The sequence below is a fragment of the Pararge aegeria genome, chromosome 4 (genome assembly GCF_905163445.1).
Source record: "Pararge aegeria chromosome 4, ilParAegt1.1, whole genome shotgun sequence".
Lineage (NCBI taxonomy): Eukaryota > Metazoa > Arthropoda > Insecta > Lepidoptera > Nymphalidae > Pararge > Pararge aegeria.
In genome coordinates this window covers 14,811,994-14,831,652 of record NC_053183.1, presented here as the reverse complement: position 1 = coordinate 14,831,652, position 19,659 = coordinate 14,811,994, and the positions used below count along the sequence as shown (strand labels likewise).

Genomic DNA, 19,659 nt, shown 5'->3' with positions numbered 1-19,659 from the left:
AAGACTTAATATTTCCTGACATGTACTGGAATAAGGCGACGCATGGTCGCCGTAGATCAGAAAGAGGTACTTCCTGCGAATGATTTATTATTTAGCGATCGACAATATAAAGTCGACGAATCGAATCGCAGAATTTGTGCTGATTTGCGGAACAATAGATAAAAACTCGATCAGTAACAACATTGTCTTCTTTCGAGTTGCATGGATGGAAACAATCGATGGAAAGTCGAGACGATAATCGTTTGATAGCTATTATTTTTTATTCTGTAAAGGGTATTTAAATAATTTTTGATCCGTTATTTTTCATTTCAATAACAGAAACTTGTGGTGGTTTGTTGATTGCCGTCAACTGGTGGTTATTTGTTATAATGACTTTTCTCATTGTAATCGTGGTTTTAATGGCCACTTTGAACTTCGGAAGTGCTGGACGGGCTTGGGTTACGACGGATGAACGTGAGTGAAAACCAAATAATAAACCTAAACTTATTTTACGTTATCATACAGCGAAAGAACTATAAATAGCGGTTTATTATATTTACTCGCCACAAAACTGCTTAAGCTCTATTTGATCATTATATATTTTGTTATATCTATTCATAACAAATAAAGTAAAAAATGACATATTCTATTTAAATATTGTGGTTTTAGTTTATCTATTTACTGTGAAAACTTTATTCATTTTAAAACAGTTCTATACTTATAAGTGCAAAAGTATCTATTTATAAAAGGTAAACTTAATAGGTACATAAATACTGATAAAGTTGAAGAGTTTGTTCGAACACTCCAATCATCGGAACTACTTAATAGTTATTTTAGAATAAATTTCAAACACAATACTTTACACTATAAAAGTAATGAAAAAACCGTTTCCAATAAAAGACAGGTAAGAAAAAATGGGCAGTTACTTAACTGTTTATATAATAAAATATGAATCAGGTAATGGAATGTGTTAGGTATACAATGGTGATTTCTCATGACGGAAGCGATCTGGGTCAAGGTTTATTTATATACGCGTTTTAAAATATAGTTATGACCTTATAGTGTTCCGTACATGAACTATTTTTAAAGTAATCGTTGACGGACCCAGCAAATGTCCCACCCAGTAAAAGTGAAGCTGGAAAACCATGGCCTAAAAACAGAGCAACATTTCGTAGGGCAAAACGTCAAACAAATTGCCGCTCTTTGTCCATCAAACTCCACAAACAGACGTAGGTGTTTATACCTGATGTGCCTTTAACTACACCGACAACAACACCTTAACTGATTGGCGGCAATCGGCAAAAAAAAGCATGACAGTAGTAATTCCACAGCAAATTAGTTTAGGTGTGTTTGCCGGTGAACAAACGGATAGTAGTCCGTTTGCTTATCAGTGAGCTGTATCTAAAAACTGTTAGGTATATGAAAGAATTGAAATTTAGGTTAGGTATATGTAACACAGCTTTAAGGTACATACAACGTGTAACGGAATTACGAAATATATTTGAAGGATGCGTAAGTATATTTCATAAGGAATCACTCTGTAAAAATATTAAATCAAAAGTATTCAATCACTCTGTAAAAACATTAATTTTTCCATACAAACGTATTCAACACATTCTAAGTGTTTACTTATGACAACCCTATTGAATTTAAAAGACCGATACGTTCACAGTACCTACGCTATGCGACGTGTACCTCATAAAGTGACAGGAGTCATATGAAAATTCATTCCACATGAAAATGTTGTTTGATATTTTCTACACAACGTGTAACAGAATAACGAAATAGTATTGAATGCATAAGTATATTTCATAACAAATCACCATGTAAAAATATTGAATCAAAAGAACCTTTTTTTCCATACAAACGAATTCAAGACATTCTAAGTGTTTACTTATGACAACCCTATTGAAGTTAAAGACCGCACAGTACCTACGCTACTCGACGCCCACCTACTAAAATGACAAGAGTCAGATAATTTTAATTTTGCATGTAATGTTAGGACTGTATCAGATTTCTCTCAGTAAAAACTATGGCAGTGGTTTACTCGAAAACTATTAAGTTTTCGGTTTCACAGATAAGTCTTAGAGACAGTACCTCTAAAGCCTGTGAAGTATTATTTCGGTTTTCATTTACACGTTGTCAAAAATTCAAAAATTCAAAATTCATTTATTTCAAGTAGGCCTAATACAAGCACTTTTGAAACGTCAAGTCTGTCCGTGTGTAGTGACTCTACCACCGGTTCGGAAGGCAGATTCTACCGAGAAGAAGCCGGCAAGAAACTCAGCAGTTGCTCTTTTCCAACAACAAAAATTTACATTTTATATTTTAACATTCATTTTTCTATCTTGTGAGAGATGAAAGCGGAGCCGGATGCTTCCAAGCAACCTTGTCATTAAGAAACTCATCAATTGTATAATAACCTCGCTGTAATAAATGTGTTTTAACACATTCTTTAAACTTATGCATTGGTAGGTCCAAAATTACCTTAGGAATCATATTATAAAAGCGTATACTCAATCCCACAAATGACTTCTGCACCTTTCGCAGACGATATGCAGATGTCACTAATTTATGACCATTTCTTGTAAGTCGACTGTTTATATCCACTTTTTGTTTATAAAGACTAATATGTTGTCTTACAAATACTATATTGTTATAAATGTATTGTGAGGCTACCGTAAGTATACCAATTTCTTTAAATTTTTCACGGTGGGATTCACGTGATTTAAGTTGTATATCTAACAACCTTATATGGAACCTATTACGGAAGTTTAAGGACATTAAACGTTTACTTAATATAGGTACTTACACGATATTACATATACTGGTAACATACAACATACACGCATTATTTAAAAATCACTTGCTGTTTATTGCCTAGTTAGGTAGTTACTTATATGCACTCACAATTTTGTGTTCACTAAATAGCTCATTGATTTCAGTCCATATTCGGCCTTAACATAATTTCATTTATGTAATTAAAGTCAAATAAAAAGTGGTTTACAATTCAACTAATCTTGGTTTTTCATTGAGATCGCGTGTTTACTGTTGTGGCTTCTTACTGGAAGATATTTGCTTGACTGTTCGTTTTATTAAAGTTAGTTATACGGCAGTAGGTCAAGTTGATGGGTTGCCTTGGAGATATCAGGTTAAGTAAATGCTTATATGTAGGTCAAAGGTTAGTAAGGTACCAAATAGTCGGTTGTTATAGAGCACTGAACAGTCATTCCAAAAGTGGCCAATGTTGATCCAGGTTTCCGGGTGTGGACTCTGAGACTGACCCGTTCTAGCTTTTGAATATTTCAGAACAAATATTCTAAAAAAATTGCACATTAAGTCGGATTTATAGCATGAAATTGAAAATTCAAAACTTCTTTATTTATGTAGGCCTATCACAGCCACTTATGAAGCGTTCATACATATATGTTTACATAATTGTAAGGGTATGGTGATATCTTCGTTCGCCAACTTAAACCTAAAGCTACGAGGGTTCCAAACGCGCCCTGGTCTAAGAAGAGCCCACAACAAACTTAGCCCGGTAAAATTGTTTCATGACGTAAATTTACATTAACACGTGTAAAACTCTTTTTCCACGAAGCATGCGTTGCTAACAAATTCAAGATTTTTTTGTGCATTATTTTACAGTTGAAAATCACATTAGTCCTGAAGATTTGAGTGAATTCATAAATTGGAGCAGAAGAAACGAATCAACTGAAACGACAACAATTGGAGGCGAAGATGTTAATTATGCAGTTTTTGATGTAAGTTAAATATGATAAATTGGTAAACATTTGCTTTAAGTAACCTCGTAGATATTCATAGACGTACCTAGCTTCTAGTCAAGGGGGGCAAGTGAGATTTTTTTAAGTAAGGTCGTCCGCGGCTGCCGAAAAATTGAAAGTGTATTTTCGTCTGTCTGTCTGTCTGTATCTTGGCCGCCAGACATTTTTGTGTACATACCTACGTGTTCAATAACAAAAAAATCAAGTAGGTATAGTTATAGGTATCTAAGTATATTCTTATCTACTATATTTAAATAACGCATATACGCAATAACGCAAGCATCAAAAGTGCCACATATGGGCCTACTCGAATAAAGATATTTTTGACTTTGACTTTGACTAACTAAGTATATTCTTTTTTACTATTATTTGGCGGCCGACTGGCGCAGTCGGCAGCGACCCTGCTTTCTGAGTCCGAGGCCGTGGGTTTGAGTCCCACAACTGGAAAATACTTGTGTGATGAACATGAATGCGCTTTAGCGTTGCGGTACGTTGTCGCGTTTAAACCGACGAGGTGCATGGGTTTAATATAACTGGTATACCCCCAACGAACCAACAGGGAGCAAGTGAGATTGCAGTTAAGTGCTAACATGTAGTGTAACAAAAAAAAAAAAGAAACAACGCGAGGCCCTTAAGGCCGCGTGGTTATACGCCCACGCCTTTCACCAGTCTCTGTGACCCACAGCTGGGCTCATGGTAATTAATAGGTGCCTTATAGGTGACGATGATGAATATACGCATGAAATTGAAATCTATATGCATGTTGTTCTCTTAGGATACAACCGCACTACCAGTTCCCGATACAGTAGATTGCTTCGGGCTAGGAACTCTGACGAGGACGCTATTGTTCAACATGCGACCGGGATCTTCCGACGATATTAACACGCACTTCTTCTTTTCCTCTAGACACAGTCCTGCAAGAGTTCAGGTGAGTGAGTATTCATTCAAATCCATACATTCATCATTTTCAATACTGTGATCTGAATTTGCCAAAACTTAGTAGGTAGGTACATTATATTAATTACTAGCTGTGTTACCCGCAACTTCGTTGCGTTTGATTTTGTTCTTTGATGTGGCATTCAATTTAGTTGTAGTTAGATGAAGCTAAAAAAAATTAAGTATTCAGTATAGCCTTAAATGATGAGTTTGCTGCTGTCCGCTGAGGAGTTCTGTCCTCTATCTCCAACCACATTCATCAGATCTACACAAAGTTTGTGCAAAATTAAATACATATTATAACCTCTATAGTACAAAAATAATTATTTAAATCTGTTATAATTTGTCGGAGTTATGGTGTAAATCGTCAAACACTTTCATCCCCTCTCCCAAAGGAACCGAGCTTAATGTCGGGATAAAAAGTATCCTATATTAGTTCTAACACTTCCAAGAATATGTGTACAAAGTTTCATGAGGATCGTTTAAGTAGTTTTTGCGTGAAAGCGTAACAAACAAACTTACATTGACATTTATAATATTAGTAGGTATAGGGATACGAAATAGGGATTAGTAATTATATTTCAAACTGTTCGATTGTTAAATTTTATGAAGTTATTATAAATGTTATAATTAGATTGGATTATTTTGTATGGGTAGGTAGGTATTAAATATTTTTGAGTCTGAACTACATAGCAATAAACTTCGAAATGTCGAAAAAACTGCCTCTAGTTCATGAATGTCATTTTAACAACCATTTATTTCGATTGTCTTTTATTGTAAAATTATTATTTTACTAGCTGGCCTGCGCGCAATTTCGTTTGCACCTAATCGGTTACTACCGGTTTTAATATCTCAAAAAAACCTAGAACTTAATTTCAGCGGCACCTACAGGTGCCAGTTTTATTTCCAAACTATATTAAATTTCTTTACCCGTCGTAGCTTTTTCCTTTCCGAAACCACTCCTCTAACACTTAAACTTTATGGAATTAAAGTTCAACTTTACTTTTAAGTATTACTACGAATCGTTCGTATGGGAGTATAGAAAGCGTTGTTTTGAGACTTTTTCAGGCATTTTTTTAAATTTTTCTTTCCATAAGAACCATCGCCGTACTTCAAGAAATATTCTAAACAAGGAATTAGCGAAATCGGTTCAGCCGCTCTCGAGATTTGCGCTTAGCAAAACATTCACCGATTCCTTTTTGTATCATACTATAGATTTACTCATTTTCATTGTATTTGTTTGTTTTGATGTTTTTTAGTTATTATATTCTTATGACCTCCATTCCAATATGGTTTTACCCGTTTACTTAGGTTACTGTCATAATATTTTGAATAGTTTTTTTTAAATTTTATTTATTGTGGTCACAGTTATATACTAGTTACCATCTCATAGGTATTTCCCGGCACGCAGTTTGGATTAGAATGGGTCGACTTCAAGCCTGAAAGAAAAACTGTTATGATCGTCCACGGGTTTATGAGTCACAGCAATGCTTCCTGGGTTCTTGATATGACTAGTGCGTTTCTGGAATGGGTACGTATTAACTTGTTTGATTGAACGTTTCTACTTAAGTGACGCATGAAAATTTAGATAATTAACGTTTGTGTAAACGATTTGTACCTACTGCAGTAAGTAGACGTATGATACATACACTGTAGCATAACATACATTTTGGAAATGATATATAAGCACTGGGTATTTGGAGAACTTTGACTTTACATATATATATTTATACGATACACTATTATATATTATATAGTCAGTTAAATATATATTAAATACAATACACTATTATACTAGTCAGTTAAATCTTAAAACGTTAGTTGATCAAACGTTGTTCTTAGGTTTTAAAATCAAAGTGTTAAATTTAGTCTTAACTCTTATGAAATATGATGGTTCGTATTTTTGAAATGGTCAATTTCCAATGTAAATAATTTACTATTGAAACACCTGTGTTCGAGTACAGGCGCATGTGCGAAAGCGGCCTTATCACTAAGTAGTGATCTCTTTCAGGCAACCGTAAGATTAGGAAAACCAAGATAAACCGATTTGGGGTGTATTGTTATGACATACAGATATACTTATAATAACACACTAATACTTAGCCGAGCGGTGATAGCCCAGTGGGACTTTGTTTTCACTTTCGAGGGCCCGAGTTCGAATCCACGGCAGAGAGCTCTAACTTTTCTAAGTTATGTGCGTTTTACGAAATTAAAATATCGACATTAAGATGTCGACATTTACCACGGCGGATATCAAAGGCGTTAAGCTAGTTACTGAAACTTTTTATTCTTCTACAATTTAGCCCTTGACTGCAATGATCAATCTCACGATGGTATGTATGTACTGATGCAGTTTAAGATGATAACGGGTCAACCTATTACGTGTGTGGCAGTTACATACTAATCGGTTTCTACACGACATTTTACCGAAATATTGGATAGAAGCAGGCGTTACTTTGCGGAAATCCATGATATATTATCAAAATTAAGCTTAATTTGCTATACTCCGCGAAAAGCAGGAGAATCTGTGTGGTGTAATTTATAATTTTAATTTAAAATTGTTAAGTTAACAATTATTCATTGTAAAGTTAACATCTCCTGATGATGCTCCGGTTTCGGAGCGAAACGTGCGTAGATGGTATATTGCCGAAGATCTGTTTGGTGTGGGGTATAAGGATTGAAGAAATTATAAATTACACCACACAGATTCTCTTGCTTTTCGCGGAGTATAGCAAATTAAGCTTAATTTTGATAATTTTACCGAAACGTTTAATCGCTCGGTGTAATATCTTTGTTCTTAGGATCCTAACTAGCGAAAGCCTCTATTCTTTAAACTTTTGTTTTTATTTAATAAGTACATGTTTTAATTTAGGATGACTTGAACGTTATAGCAGTGGACTGGAGTAGGGGTGGTAACACATGGAAGTATTGGCGTGCCGTTGCCAACACGCGACGTGTCGGCTCCGACGTTACCGGGTAAGGTCAAAAGTAAACAACTGTGACTAAACACGGAAGCACTTTATATAATTACTAGCTGTTGCCCGCGACTTCGTCTGCGTTTGTTTTTGTTTTTTTGAGACATATGTACATTAAATTTCGGTGTAGTTGTACTGCAATTTTTAAGTTGTGTATTCTTATTAAACGAAAAATTTTCTTCTTATTTTCGCATAAACAATATCTGAAAATAACTGTCTGACCAGTCTTAGCTCCTCCTATCACTTACAAAAAATAGTAACCGTTAGTGAACATTTTTAGCATTTTTTATATAGTCCTTGTGTAAAATCGTCAAACTTTTTCATCACCTCTCCCAAAGGAACTGAGCTCAATTTAGGGATAAAAGGTATCCTATATTACTTCTATTACCTCCAAGAATATGTTTCCAAAGTTTCATGATGATCGGTCAAGTAATTTTTGCGTGAAAGCGTAATAAACAAACTTATATTCACATTTATAATATTATTAGGGATTAGGGATGTTTATTATACTCAATAGTTTAAACCACAATATAAAGTTTAGTAGATAATACGTTTATGACCTCTCTGACGCTGTGGGTAACTGTATGACTTCCATTTGGCGAGTTATTATAAAACTAGCTGCTCTTTAAATCTCACGTGATCCGTTGGTTCTACTGGGATAAAAAGTAGCCTATGTTACTCTCCGCACTATTAACTAAATAAATGCTAAAAATCAATTTGATTGGTGGCTTTGTTACGGTGGGAAGAGCAAACAAACACATTTTCGCATTTATATAATATTAGTATGGATTTGGCGATTTTGTAGTATATTCGACTTAAAACAAACTACCTATGAAACTGACACAAAATAAAGGGCTACAAGCATTAAATAAGCACGACAAGTATTAAGTTTGTAATCGTAACTGTGCGCGAGTTTATAAAACTACGTATCAGTTATCGCAATATCATTGTTTTAATATTTAGTTTTGTACTCTGTTAGGTTACAAGAGAGGAAAAAACATAGATAAAACAAAATAAGTAAAACGCCATAGATCTTTACACCAACTAGTATGACTATGAACAAAGATGTTATTAGTAACTGGATCGATACTTAAATGTTTTATTGTTCAAGTATTGAACATACTTCATTTCTAAACTTCTTTAACTAACGCTAGGTATAAGGTAATAGGTAGGTTAATACATTTAATCTTGCTAACTTTTGCCGTAACTTTTTCTTGACTTTTTTATTCTAAGTTGGTAATTTTCTTTGTTACTTTGAGATACCAAACAACTGACTCACCTACACCTTCGCCGCTAGCGCAATGGTATCTTTGAGACATCGACACTTAGCATAATCAGGTGTCAAATTATTTTTGCATCATTAAAAATAAACTTTAGTTTCTTTATAATGAAGAACCGTACATCAGTTGTCTGCGGAGTACAAAAGATGCGACCAGACACTCGCATTGTCTGGTCTGGCTGTTTTAGAAAAATTACAACACACTTGCAATTAAAATCGCTTTCAAAATTGAAGTCGTTTGTAATTTGGGTCCACTATAGTTAAATTCATTGTATAGGTAAGCGTCGGCTTTGAGTGACAAACTCAAAGCTTTACCATTGTGAGAGCATTGCATAAAGGAATATAGGTGTGGCAATCTGCGTGGCGTGCGTTTGGCAAGCGGTGCATGATAGCCTGTTTAAGGCTTTAGCTTCACTTTTGGGAAGACCGTGTTCGATACCCGACACACCCTCTCTCAAACCCTTAATTTGTATAAACTATATGAATTTTTAATTCCCTCCCTGGCGCGATGGTGAGCGCTATGAATTTAAGCAGGTTCGATTCCCGGCAGGGACAATTTGGTAATTTCCTATTTCTGAATTTTCTTTGGTCAGTGGTCTGGTCTGGTGGATGGCTAGTTACCACCTTACCGACAAAGACGTGCCGCTATGCGATTTATTTATTTTATTTATTTATTTATACGCTTTATTCGTACATAGGAAAAAAAAAAACAATGGACACAACAAAAATAAACTTAGGATAGTAAGTAGGATACAAAGGGCGGCCTTATCGCTTAGTAGCAATCTGTTTCAGGCAACCTTAGGATTAGGAAAACCAAGGGAAACCGATTGGTGGGGGGTGTATTATTATTATATACATACTTACGAACAATTACACACTAATACTTATCAAGATTACACATATAAAATACTAATAATAATAAATATAAAAAATAATAACTAATATAAATTAAAAGAGTTAATCACTTTTTAGTGTATACTTAGTGTATATGTATTTAGTGTTACGGTGCGATTTCGAGTAGAAACCTTGTCAAAATTATGTGCTTTTTTAATTGAAGCGATTAAAATGATGACCTCCCTGGCGCAACGGTGAGCGCTATGAATCAGGGGCAATTTGGTTATTTCTTATTTCTGAATTTTCTCTGGTCTGGTGGCCGTGGCTAGTGGGTAGGCGAAGGAAAACATCGTGAGGAAACCTGCATGCCTGAGAGTTCCTAGTGGGTCTACAGCCAAACCTTCTCATATTATACAGTATTTTTACTTTATGGTTGTCCTCCAAGGTAGTTACAGGATTCGCACTTGCCGGAATTTCTTTTCTATTTCCTCGTTTGTCTAGTATAGAGTTCCCCAAACTTTTTTGTGTCGTAGACCCCTTGCCATATTTTTCCGTGTTTGGTAGACCCCCTACTTACCTGATAGTGTTTAGTAGTGTAGTGAATTTTATTGTTAAAAACTTAAAGTAAAAACACATGTTAATTTATACATTTTTTAATTGAATTTAAATTAAAACTTCTCAAAATAAAATTTTGTATCTGTTATGTAAAATATATCTACGTAACATTAAATAAACATAAAATAAACTATAAATAAAATAAAATAAGCAATAAGTCAATATTTTTAGTGAGAAGGATGAACCTGATGCTTTAATAATAAATTATCAACATTTGGCGTCAATTTTGCAAGGGTTAATCTTAAATCTCCTCGGCTAATGATGTCCAGTCTGTTTCTTTTTGGAGATTGCGCTGAAACCCATTTCCACTAGGTATGACGATGGAAAGGTGTAAGTATGACGATGGAAAGGTGTAAGAAAGAACGATGTAAGTAAATAGGTACTATCAGTGTATGTGTTGAGATATGTGTATCGTGGACCCCCATTTTCATTTCATTGACCCCCAATTTTTTTTCGCTGACGTAGACCCCTTGGATATGACCCGCAGGTTGTCATAGACCCATAGGGGTCGATATAGACCACTTTGGGAACCACTGGTCTAGTACTTAGGACGAGTCCTCGAAACGTTGCTTGCTATGCAGAAATGGGGAGATACGTAAAAGAATTCGAGTTACTGATATAGCTCAACTAGCCACGAAGCTAAAGTGAAGACATATTATTAATTATAAGTTTTTTTACTGCTTTCTGTCTTCTATGTTGAGGTAAGATATGCTATTAAACCAGTGCCTGATTAAGCAAGCACGGGGCCCGAAGTATAAATATTTAGTATGAAGTAGTAAAATTACAATTCAATACTCTATAAACGTTAAATGATAGATTATATACATATAGATTACAGTTTACAGTTTTGTGGGTAATTAATAGTGTAGTAAATTACTATAGGCGATGTTTGTGTGCGTGTCAATCAGTCAGTCAGTCAGTCAGTCAGTCAGTCAGTCAGTCAGTCAGTCAGTCAGTCAGTCAGTCAGTCAGTCAGTCAGTCAGAGATGAGTGGTATTAAATATGCGGGGTCCTCTTTCGCGCGGGGCCCGTAGCCATTGCTACTCTTGCTACGTGGTTAATTCGGCACTGTATTAAACGCATCTCTATGAAGTAGTAACTAGTAATATAGTCATACCCAGTTATACACATATACTATGTTGTTGCTGTAGGTTCATGAAGCAGCTAATGGCAGCGACTGGAGCTAGAGTGAAGGATTTCCACTTCGTGGGTCATAGCTTAGGAGCTCACATCGCATCTTATGTCTCCTTCCACATCGGTAGAGTTGCGAGGATTACAGGTATTTTGGTCTTAAGAAGTAAACGAAACCACTACAAAGTAAAATAAACAATTTTTAAAAGAAAGTATTTATAATCAAAGCAGGTACAAAATAAAAGGGTATGAAAAATTTAATTACGTATCTACACGGAAACTAAAGACTTTTATCTATATTTATCTGAAATTTTATTTTTAAGATAAATATAAAATTTCATTAGATTTCATTTCATGGACGAAAAACTGAAGACTTCTCTTTATTAATGTTTTAAGACAAAAGTAAGGGAAAATTGCGTCCAGCTCGAGACTTATATCAAGACTATTGCTCAAACAAACGCTTCTGATTGGTTGTTTGCTAGACGCAATGACGCTGCTAACTGCGCAGGTTGGACGCGGCGATTAGCCCTAACTTTTGTCTTAAAACATAAATAAAGCGAATAGTCTTCAGTTTTTCGTATAGATACCTAATGTAATTCTTCATTATCTGTTTATCTGTTGAGACCTAGAAGCAATTCATAAGTTTAGCTTAATTTGCTATACTCGTAAAAGAGTATATCCGTAAAAAGATACCCTTTTCACGGATATACTCTTATATCATACTCTTTTCGCAGAGTATAGCAAATTAAGCTTAATTTTCATAATATATTATGGATTTCCGCAAAGTAACGCCTGCTTCTCCAACACTTTTTGTTCTTTATCAGCGGCCTAGCCGAGGGCTAGCTAAAATATTTTTTTTAGCTGGGATAACCCAAGGGACAGTTTACTCTATACATCAAGGCATAGAAACTGGACAAAGATAGAATTAGACATTTTTACTAGGTCTAGATCCTGCACAACCATGTTTCCGAACATCGAATCGTGTGGAGCGTTTGGACGAAACCGACGCAGACTTTGTGGATGTCATTCACACTAACGGTCGACTGTTACAGAGGATAGGCTTCGGACTTCCCGATCCTATTGGTAAGTGAAATGAAGACAACTAGCTTTTGCATGCGTTCATTACGGTTTTTTACAAATACCGTGGGAACTGTTTGTTTGCCTGGGATATAAAGTAGCCTATGTTGATTCCCGACCTTTCAACTAACTCTATGCCAAAATTTAAGTTGATAGGTCGCCTAGCTCAGGCGTAAAGGAAGGACAGATATAGAAGCAAAGACTTTCGCTTTTATAATATAAGTAAGTAAGGATTATATTCCCGATACTTATACAGAGTTGTGTAAACCTTTAATTACTGTCCAAGTAATTAAAGTTAAGCACTTTTTGCAGGCCGCGGCCTGATTGCTGCAAGTAGATTGCTTGCAGCAATAAGTCCGCCTTTGCATGACTACCATTTTTCCATTCTTTCATTTTAAGTATATATTGATGTTTGTGTGCAATAAAGTACAAAGGAAAAGACTTTTTATCAGACCTAGTAGATATATCTACTAGATTAGAAAGTCATCATTATCATCATCTCAACCACAGGACTACGGCAGGAGGTCTCTGGTAGGGTATTGTGCCGCTTGTAAACAGCAACACCCTAAAACTTTTATATCGTCAGTTCACTTTATGGGTCTACCTTAGGATAAATCCAAACAACCCAAAGTCTATCGGTTCTCGAAGCTATGTACTTATATGATAAGAATAAGAAACATTCGTTGTTTAAATAGCGCTGTTTTTAATATTTTGTAAGAAAGTATAGGTACATTGTATCATGTGGCGTGCATAGAGGGTATGCACAGGGTATGCAGCTGATATAAGATGAAGAAAATCTCCAGTACGAGTTATAAAAAACTTAAGGATAGGCTTTGTAAGAGTTATATTAAGACTAACCTTAAGTTTTTATAGCTCGTTCAGGAGGTTTACTTCATTTTATATGATCTGCATACCCTGTGCATACCCTCTATGCACGCCACTGATTATTTGTATCGTAATTGTTAAAGCTTTGGAGAGTCTCAAACCATCAGGTGTTGTGCATTATGAGAACGCACAATTGTTCTGGACCTTTAAAACTCTCTAAATGTTTGAATTTTGTAACGCTAACATTCCAAAAATTCAGATACAACTTGTAAATTAAAATAGAAATTGTTCAGATGCTTTAGGGGTACATTATTTACTCTGAGACTTATCTGTGAAACCGAAACGCTAATAGTTTTTGAGTAAACCATTGCCATAGTTTTAACTGAAAGATATCTAACACCAAATGTTAAAGTAAAATCAAGTGACTCCTGTCCTTGTATTAAGTACGCGTCGCGTACTATGCACGTGTCGGTCTTTTATCTTCGATAGGGTTGTCATAAGTAAACATTGAGAATGTTTTTAATTAGTTTGTATAGAAAAATAAATATACATCTTTTGATTTTTACAGGGTAATTCCTTATGAAATATACTAAAGCACCCTTCAACCGTATTTCTTAATTTCATCACACTTTGTATATTGCTGAAGATAATAGAAATGTAAAACTATCATTAATAGCCTATAACAGTCCACTGCTGGACTAAAGGCCTCTCCGAACACACAGAGGACGATGCCGGCCGTTCTGGGCATATTGCCTTAGACGCCTCGTACGACACCCGCGAGAATAGGAGGTCTGGTGACAACTGTATTCTGATCTGACGTCACAACATGGCACAACTAAACGTAAAACTATGTTGTTGATAAAATAGTTTGGTGACCATCCAAATACCGCATTCTTTTAGGGTATGTAAAGCTGTATTTATTCGTGTGTTAAGTGCGTTCAACGTAACTTGACGCATGAACTGCATGTCAATGTCAAGTTCACGAGTCCACGATGAACGGACTGTAAGTACATCGGGTTTTTTTAGAACTTCGTTTAGCAGCAACTCTTTCACAGGCCACGCAGATTTCTACCCTAACGGCGGAATGCAGCAGCCGGGTTGCGCTAACCGAACCAACTCTCTGTGGACAAAACTCATGCCTATATCGCCAGCCAGTGAGTAATCTTATACTAATATATAAAGCTGAAGAGTTTGTTTGTATACTCGAACGCGATTATCTCAAAAATTTCTGAGAAACTTCTCAAAAATCTTTCAGTGTTGGATAGTTCATCTATCAAGGAAGACTACATAGACTATATATCATGACGTTAAGACCAATAGGAGCATAGCACCAATGAAGAATTTGCAAAATTGGGGTTTTTTTTTTTCTTTAGAGAGCTTCCGCTGCGTGCGCTGCATAAACGGTTAAAGTTTCGATAAAGTTGTTCCCCTTTAAAAGTTCAAAAAAAAATTCCACGTCAGCATGGTATACGCGGTCAAAGCGCGAGGGACCGCTAGTTTTATTGTAACCGTTTTTATTTTTCTTCAAATCAGGCTGTCCTCTTGTTGTCTTTTTCTTAGTAAGGTATGATCTTACGATTGTGCCCAGGGGCTTCATGCAGTTCGCTTAATGTCTGCGTTACATCATCTGTCCACCTAATGAGGACAGATGAATAATGATACGTTTGGACCCCATGATACAGGTCGCCTAGTATGGAGTCCACAGTTTATCAATAGTAAGATGCAAATATTAATATAATGTGCATAATGTTGAAACATTACACATTTTTATATCCTTTTCTTTCTCTTTTTATTGTAGCCTTGATATTCTGTGTTACCATTTTGATCCAATAAAAATTATTATTATTATGGTGGGAAGCGACATTACCCCAGTGGGTAGGAGCTCAACTTTACTCTAACCCCTTCTCAATGTGGAAGGAGATCCGTGCTCTGTAGTGGGCGGGTAATGGGTTGAGGTATTATATAATATATTCGTTGTTGGTTATTATAACTTTATAAGTTTTATATTTTATTGTAGAGCTGAAACAGGCAATATGCAGCCATGGACGTGCTTACCTTCTCTTCACGGAGTCATTAATAAACAACAACTGCAGTTTTCGAGCTCATCAATGGAATTTAACTTATGAAGGGTAAGTAAGTTATGTACCAATTAAGCTAAGGCTTAGTTTGTCTTTGTACCCAGCTAAGTTTGTTGTGGGCTTCTTCTTAGACCAGGCGCGTTTGAAACCCTCGTAGCTTCAGTTTTAAGTTTACGAATATGGTTATCACCATCATCTCACTACCATGTACCTACACATACTTCATGTGATGTACGCATCATAAGTGCCATCTATGATGAATGAATATATTTGTGACTTTAACTAGTCGTAGTTAAAGTCACAAATATATTTTCCGTTTCTAATTGTTACTGTTGTTGACTTAACAATTATTCATTGTAAAGTCAACATCTGAGGATGCTCCGGTTTCGGAGCGAAACGTGCGTAGAGGGTACATTGCCGAGAATCTGTTTGTTGTGGAGTATACGGATTGAAGTAATTATAAATTACACCATACAGATTCTCCTGCTGTTCGCGGAGTATAGCAAATTAAGCTTAATTTTCATAATATATTATGGATTTCCGCAAAGTAACGCCTGCTTCTATCCAATATTCAGTTTAATCTGTTAGGTCGGCACTATATAAATGTTATCTTGTACGCCCGTTTGGTGCTCTTTAGCACCAATAAATGCCCATACCAAGCCCAGGAATATTACAAGTCTATAGTTTTTGGTCATTGTGTTGTTGTATGTTTTCATCAGGGTAAACGCAAGTCTGATAGCGGCCTGTTTCAAATATTCCTCGTGCTCCGTGATGGGCATCAACGCTGTTGGCGATTCCAGGGAGCCCCGTGCCAATGGGGCATACTTTGTTTTAACCACTGAGAAGGATCCTTATTGCCGTAAGTTTTCAATTTCGCATCAACGAAACAGCACTGTTGATAAAATAATTCTTTTCCTTCTTTTGACTTGAATATTAAGCTCAACATATAATAAGATGATTTTCTATGTGATTTAATAGAACTTTAAGTAAGATTGAATCGTTTTTGCATTCGTATGTTATTTAGGTTTCAACTAAGAATCATGAGGTCCGAAGATAGTGTAGGTTAGTGCTTTATCTGCTATTGTTGTATGTGATCAAATAAATATTCATTTCACATATATTCATCAATAATTGTTACTGGTAAAAGAACTGGTAAAATCTAAAAAAATACTCTACCGCCTTATTGGGAGAAAACTACGCTGTCTATGGTATTTATACGTAAAAAAGTACCGTATCTCTTTTTTATACCTACTGTTCTAATAGGTTGAAGATGGTGATAACAAAAGCAATGATTGTAATTGCAGCACATTCATCAAAATTGTACAGAGAATATGAACAATATTTATTTATGTACCTAATATAAATATGAAGTAAACAAAAAAAGGCTTATCGCTATAAGATATCTCTTCCAGCCACCCCAGCAGGGCTAGCACGGGCGGGAGATAAAAATTATATCCCCCGATTAACCACCCACCTGCTAAATCACTGGAACATGGAATAGGAGAAGTTTACCTCCGTTTATTAATACACATATATTATTTCCACTTGTGTGCCAGTGCTCTGAGATTTGATAAAGCTGTGGGAGAAGGTAAATTTATATTCTTTCCCCGGGGATATAATTGTCTCCTGCCCATGCTAGCCGTGCAGGATGTTAAATCAACAATCCTATTGACATAAACCAAAATATTTTATACGGCCGACTGGCGCAGTGGGCAGCGACCCTGCTTTCTGAGTCCAAGGCCGTGGGTTCGATTCCCACAACTGTAAAATGTTTGTGTGATGAACGTAAGTGTTTTTCAGTGTCTGGGTGTTTATATGTATTTTCTAAGTATTTATGTTCCTATATATAATTCATAAAAATATTCATCAGTCATCTTAGTACCCACAAGCTTACTTTGGGGCTAGGTGGCGATGTGTGTATTGTCGTAGTATACTTATTTATTTATATCTATATCCTTAAACGAGCAATTCTTGTATATATATAATTAGAATCTCGGAATCGGTCACCAACGATTTTCATGAAATTTAGTATACACGGAGTTTCGGGGGCGATAAATCGATCTATCTAGGATTCATTTTTAGAAAATGTCATTTTATTTGTGTTTGTGGTAAAAACCGATTTGGTGCAGACGAAGTTGCAGGGGTCAGCTGGTTTAATTTAATCCATTTCATCTCAATTACAGTCAGCAATTTAAGATCTTAATTCGCGTGTTTTGTGAAACAGTTGCCATTGTATTTATGAACCGTAATAATCTTCTCATGACTTATTAATTGAGGTTGCTTATAAATAATTTCTTTGCATGTCAAATTCCCATCATAGTTTCTGTTTTGTCAATTAAAAATACCTAACTGCATCGGTTCTCTGTGATATTGAAAGTATTTTGCATCCGTAATATTTGGACACACTTGCGTTAGTAGGTGTATTGGTTACATCGTTGTTGTTAAATAAATAAATATACTGCGATAATACACACATCGCCAACAGTCCCAAAGTAAGCGTAGCTTGTTTTATGGGTACTAAGAAGACTGATGAATATTTTTATGAATAATATACATAAATACTTATAATTTACAAATAAACACCCAGACACTGAAAAACATTCATGTTCATCACACAAACATTTTCCAGTTGTGGGAATCGAACCCACAGCCTTAACTCAGAAAGCAGGGTCGCTGCCCACTGCGCCAATCTTCCGTCACTAGTGCACTTGTTTTTAAATGATTTAAAAGGTTTCTCGCAAAAAATCTCTTTGGGTAGACTATTATATATCTTTAAATCTTAGGTGTCATTTAGCAGAAATAACAATAATTATTGTTTTAAAACGTTTATACGTTGTTGGAAAAGGGCAAAAGCTGAGTTCCCAGCTTGAATTTAAATTCGACTTTCAAATACCTTTCCAACAGCCACGGAAGATGAACGTCGACACCCGTTACCGGATTTGCTGAGAGACTTGCGTCAAGGGTTCCGCATAGATCGGTCAGTCAAAGTTGCTCCTACAACAACCCCAGGGTATGCTGACCCCGACGACGAAGTGACTCCAACAACTGCTAAGAATTGGTTCTGGAAACTTGTTGATAGCTTGGGATAGTAGACTAAAGATTTATGTGCACTAACGAAGAACAATGCAATGCCCTTGTCTAAGGAGATTCCAAGGCAACATCAACCGTCCTCCAATAGTTATCACCTAAGTTGGTGAAACGTTTTTTTCTACAGCCTAAATCATTAGGCTTTAGATTTTCGCGTTGCTTAGTGTTAGTGAAGACTGACATAAACCAATGAGACTTACCTATATTGAAGACTGAATTGTTAAAGTGACGGTAGGTAATACAGTGATATTTAAATGAATAAGGTAAAAATTTTGTAAAATTGTAAATAAAAGTAAGCTATATTATATTGTATTATGTGTATTTGTTAAGATCGTGTAATGACAAAAACCTCTGACGAATTGTGTCTAAAGCACAGGTTTTCAAGTGGGGTCTAAAGAATTGATTGACTTGAGAACATGTTCTTAAATCTTAGCTTTATAAATGCAGTTTGTGATTCGATAGCAAGCAGGAGTCGCGTTTACTGCATTATTTTTAATAACTAGATTTTTATATAATAACGATGAAGATTTGATTGATGTACTTATATGATTATATACAATGTTGAAATAGGTGAGTTTATTTATTTAATTATCATAAAAAGCATATCCCTTTTTATATTATAAATAAGAATTGCATTTGTTGGTTAATCCTTCGTTTAATCAGCAATAAATGGAGTGATGGACGTAATTTTTTGGATTGACTAGATTTTTTTTATCGCGGCATAATGTTGGTAGGGACCGTTGTCTTGGAATTATTTTATTTTTATTGAATTGGAAAACCAACAGTTGTAAATACTACATAATTAACAAATTGTTTGACTTAAAACTAAAAACAGGTTTCCACAGATAAGTTTTATATAAACAAGGGTACCTGGTAGAACCCAGCAAAGATGCAGCAAACTATAACTCAAAATAAGTTTACCTAGCATGCAACATTTTATCTAATAGTGACGTACACTATTCATATTACCATAAAATAAATCAATTTCGGGGTCATTGTAAACAGAATTAAGAAGGCGAGAGACACGGATTTCCAAATAATTAAATCTGTTCTTAGTT

General features: G+C 35.4%; 1 protein-coding gene across 1 annotated transcript; it reads left to right on the top strand.

Annotated features, from left to right (window-relative positions):
* LOC120623273 (pancreatic triacylglycerol lipase-like) lies at positions 1-19,170 on the top strand. Its single transcript, XM_039889195.1, has 12 exons — positions 1-66; positions 319-453; positions 3,628-3,743; positions 4,540-4,692; positions 6,094-6,231; positions 7,573-7,676; positions 11,555-11,682; positions 12,477-12,617; positions 14,492-14,590; positions 15,454-15,565; positions 16,234-16,373; positions 18,419-19,170. The coding sequence occupies exons 1-12, from the start codon at positions 21-23 to the stop codon at positions 18,601-18,603; spliced, it is 1,497 nt and encodes a 498-aa protein (XP_039745129.1). The 5' UTR covers positions 1-20; the 3' UTR covers positions 18,604-19,170.
* Positions 19,171-19,659: the final 489 nt, after the last annotated feature.

Coding starts and splice junctions, on each gene's coding strand:
- LOC120623273 (XM_039889195.1), top strand. CDS start 21: ATGTACTGGAATAAGGCGACGCATGGTCGCCGTAGATCAGAAAGAG. Junction 67..318: donor TCGCCGTAGATCAGAAAGAG/GTACTTCCTGCG, acceptor TTTCAATAACAG/AAACTTGTGGTGGTTTGTTG. Junction 454..3,627: donor TTGGGTTACGACGGATGAAC/GTGAGTGAAAAC, acceptor ATTATTTTACAG/TTGAAAATCACATTAGTCCT.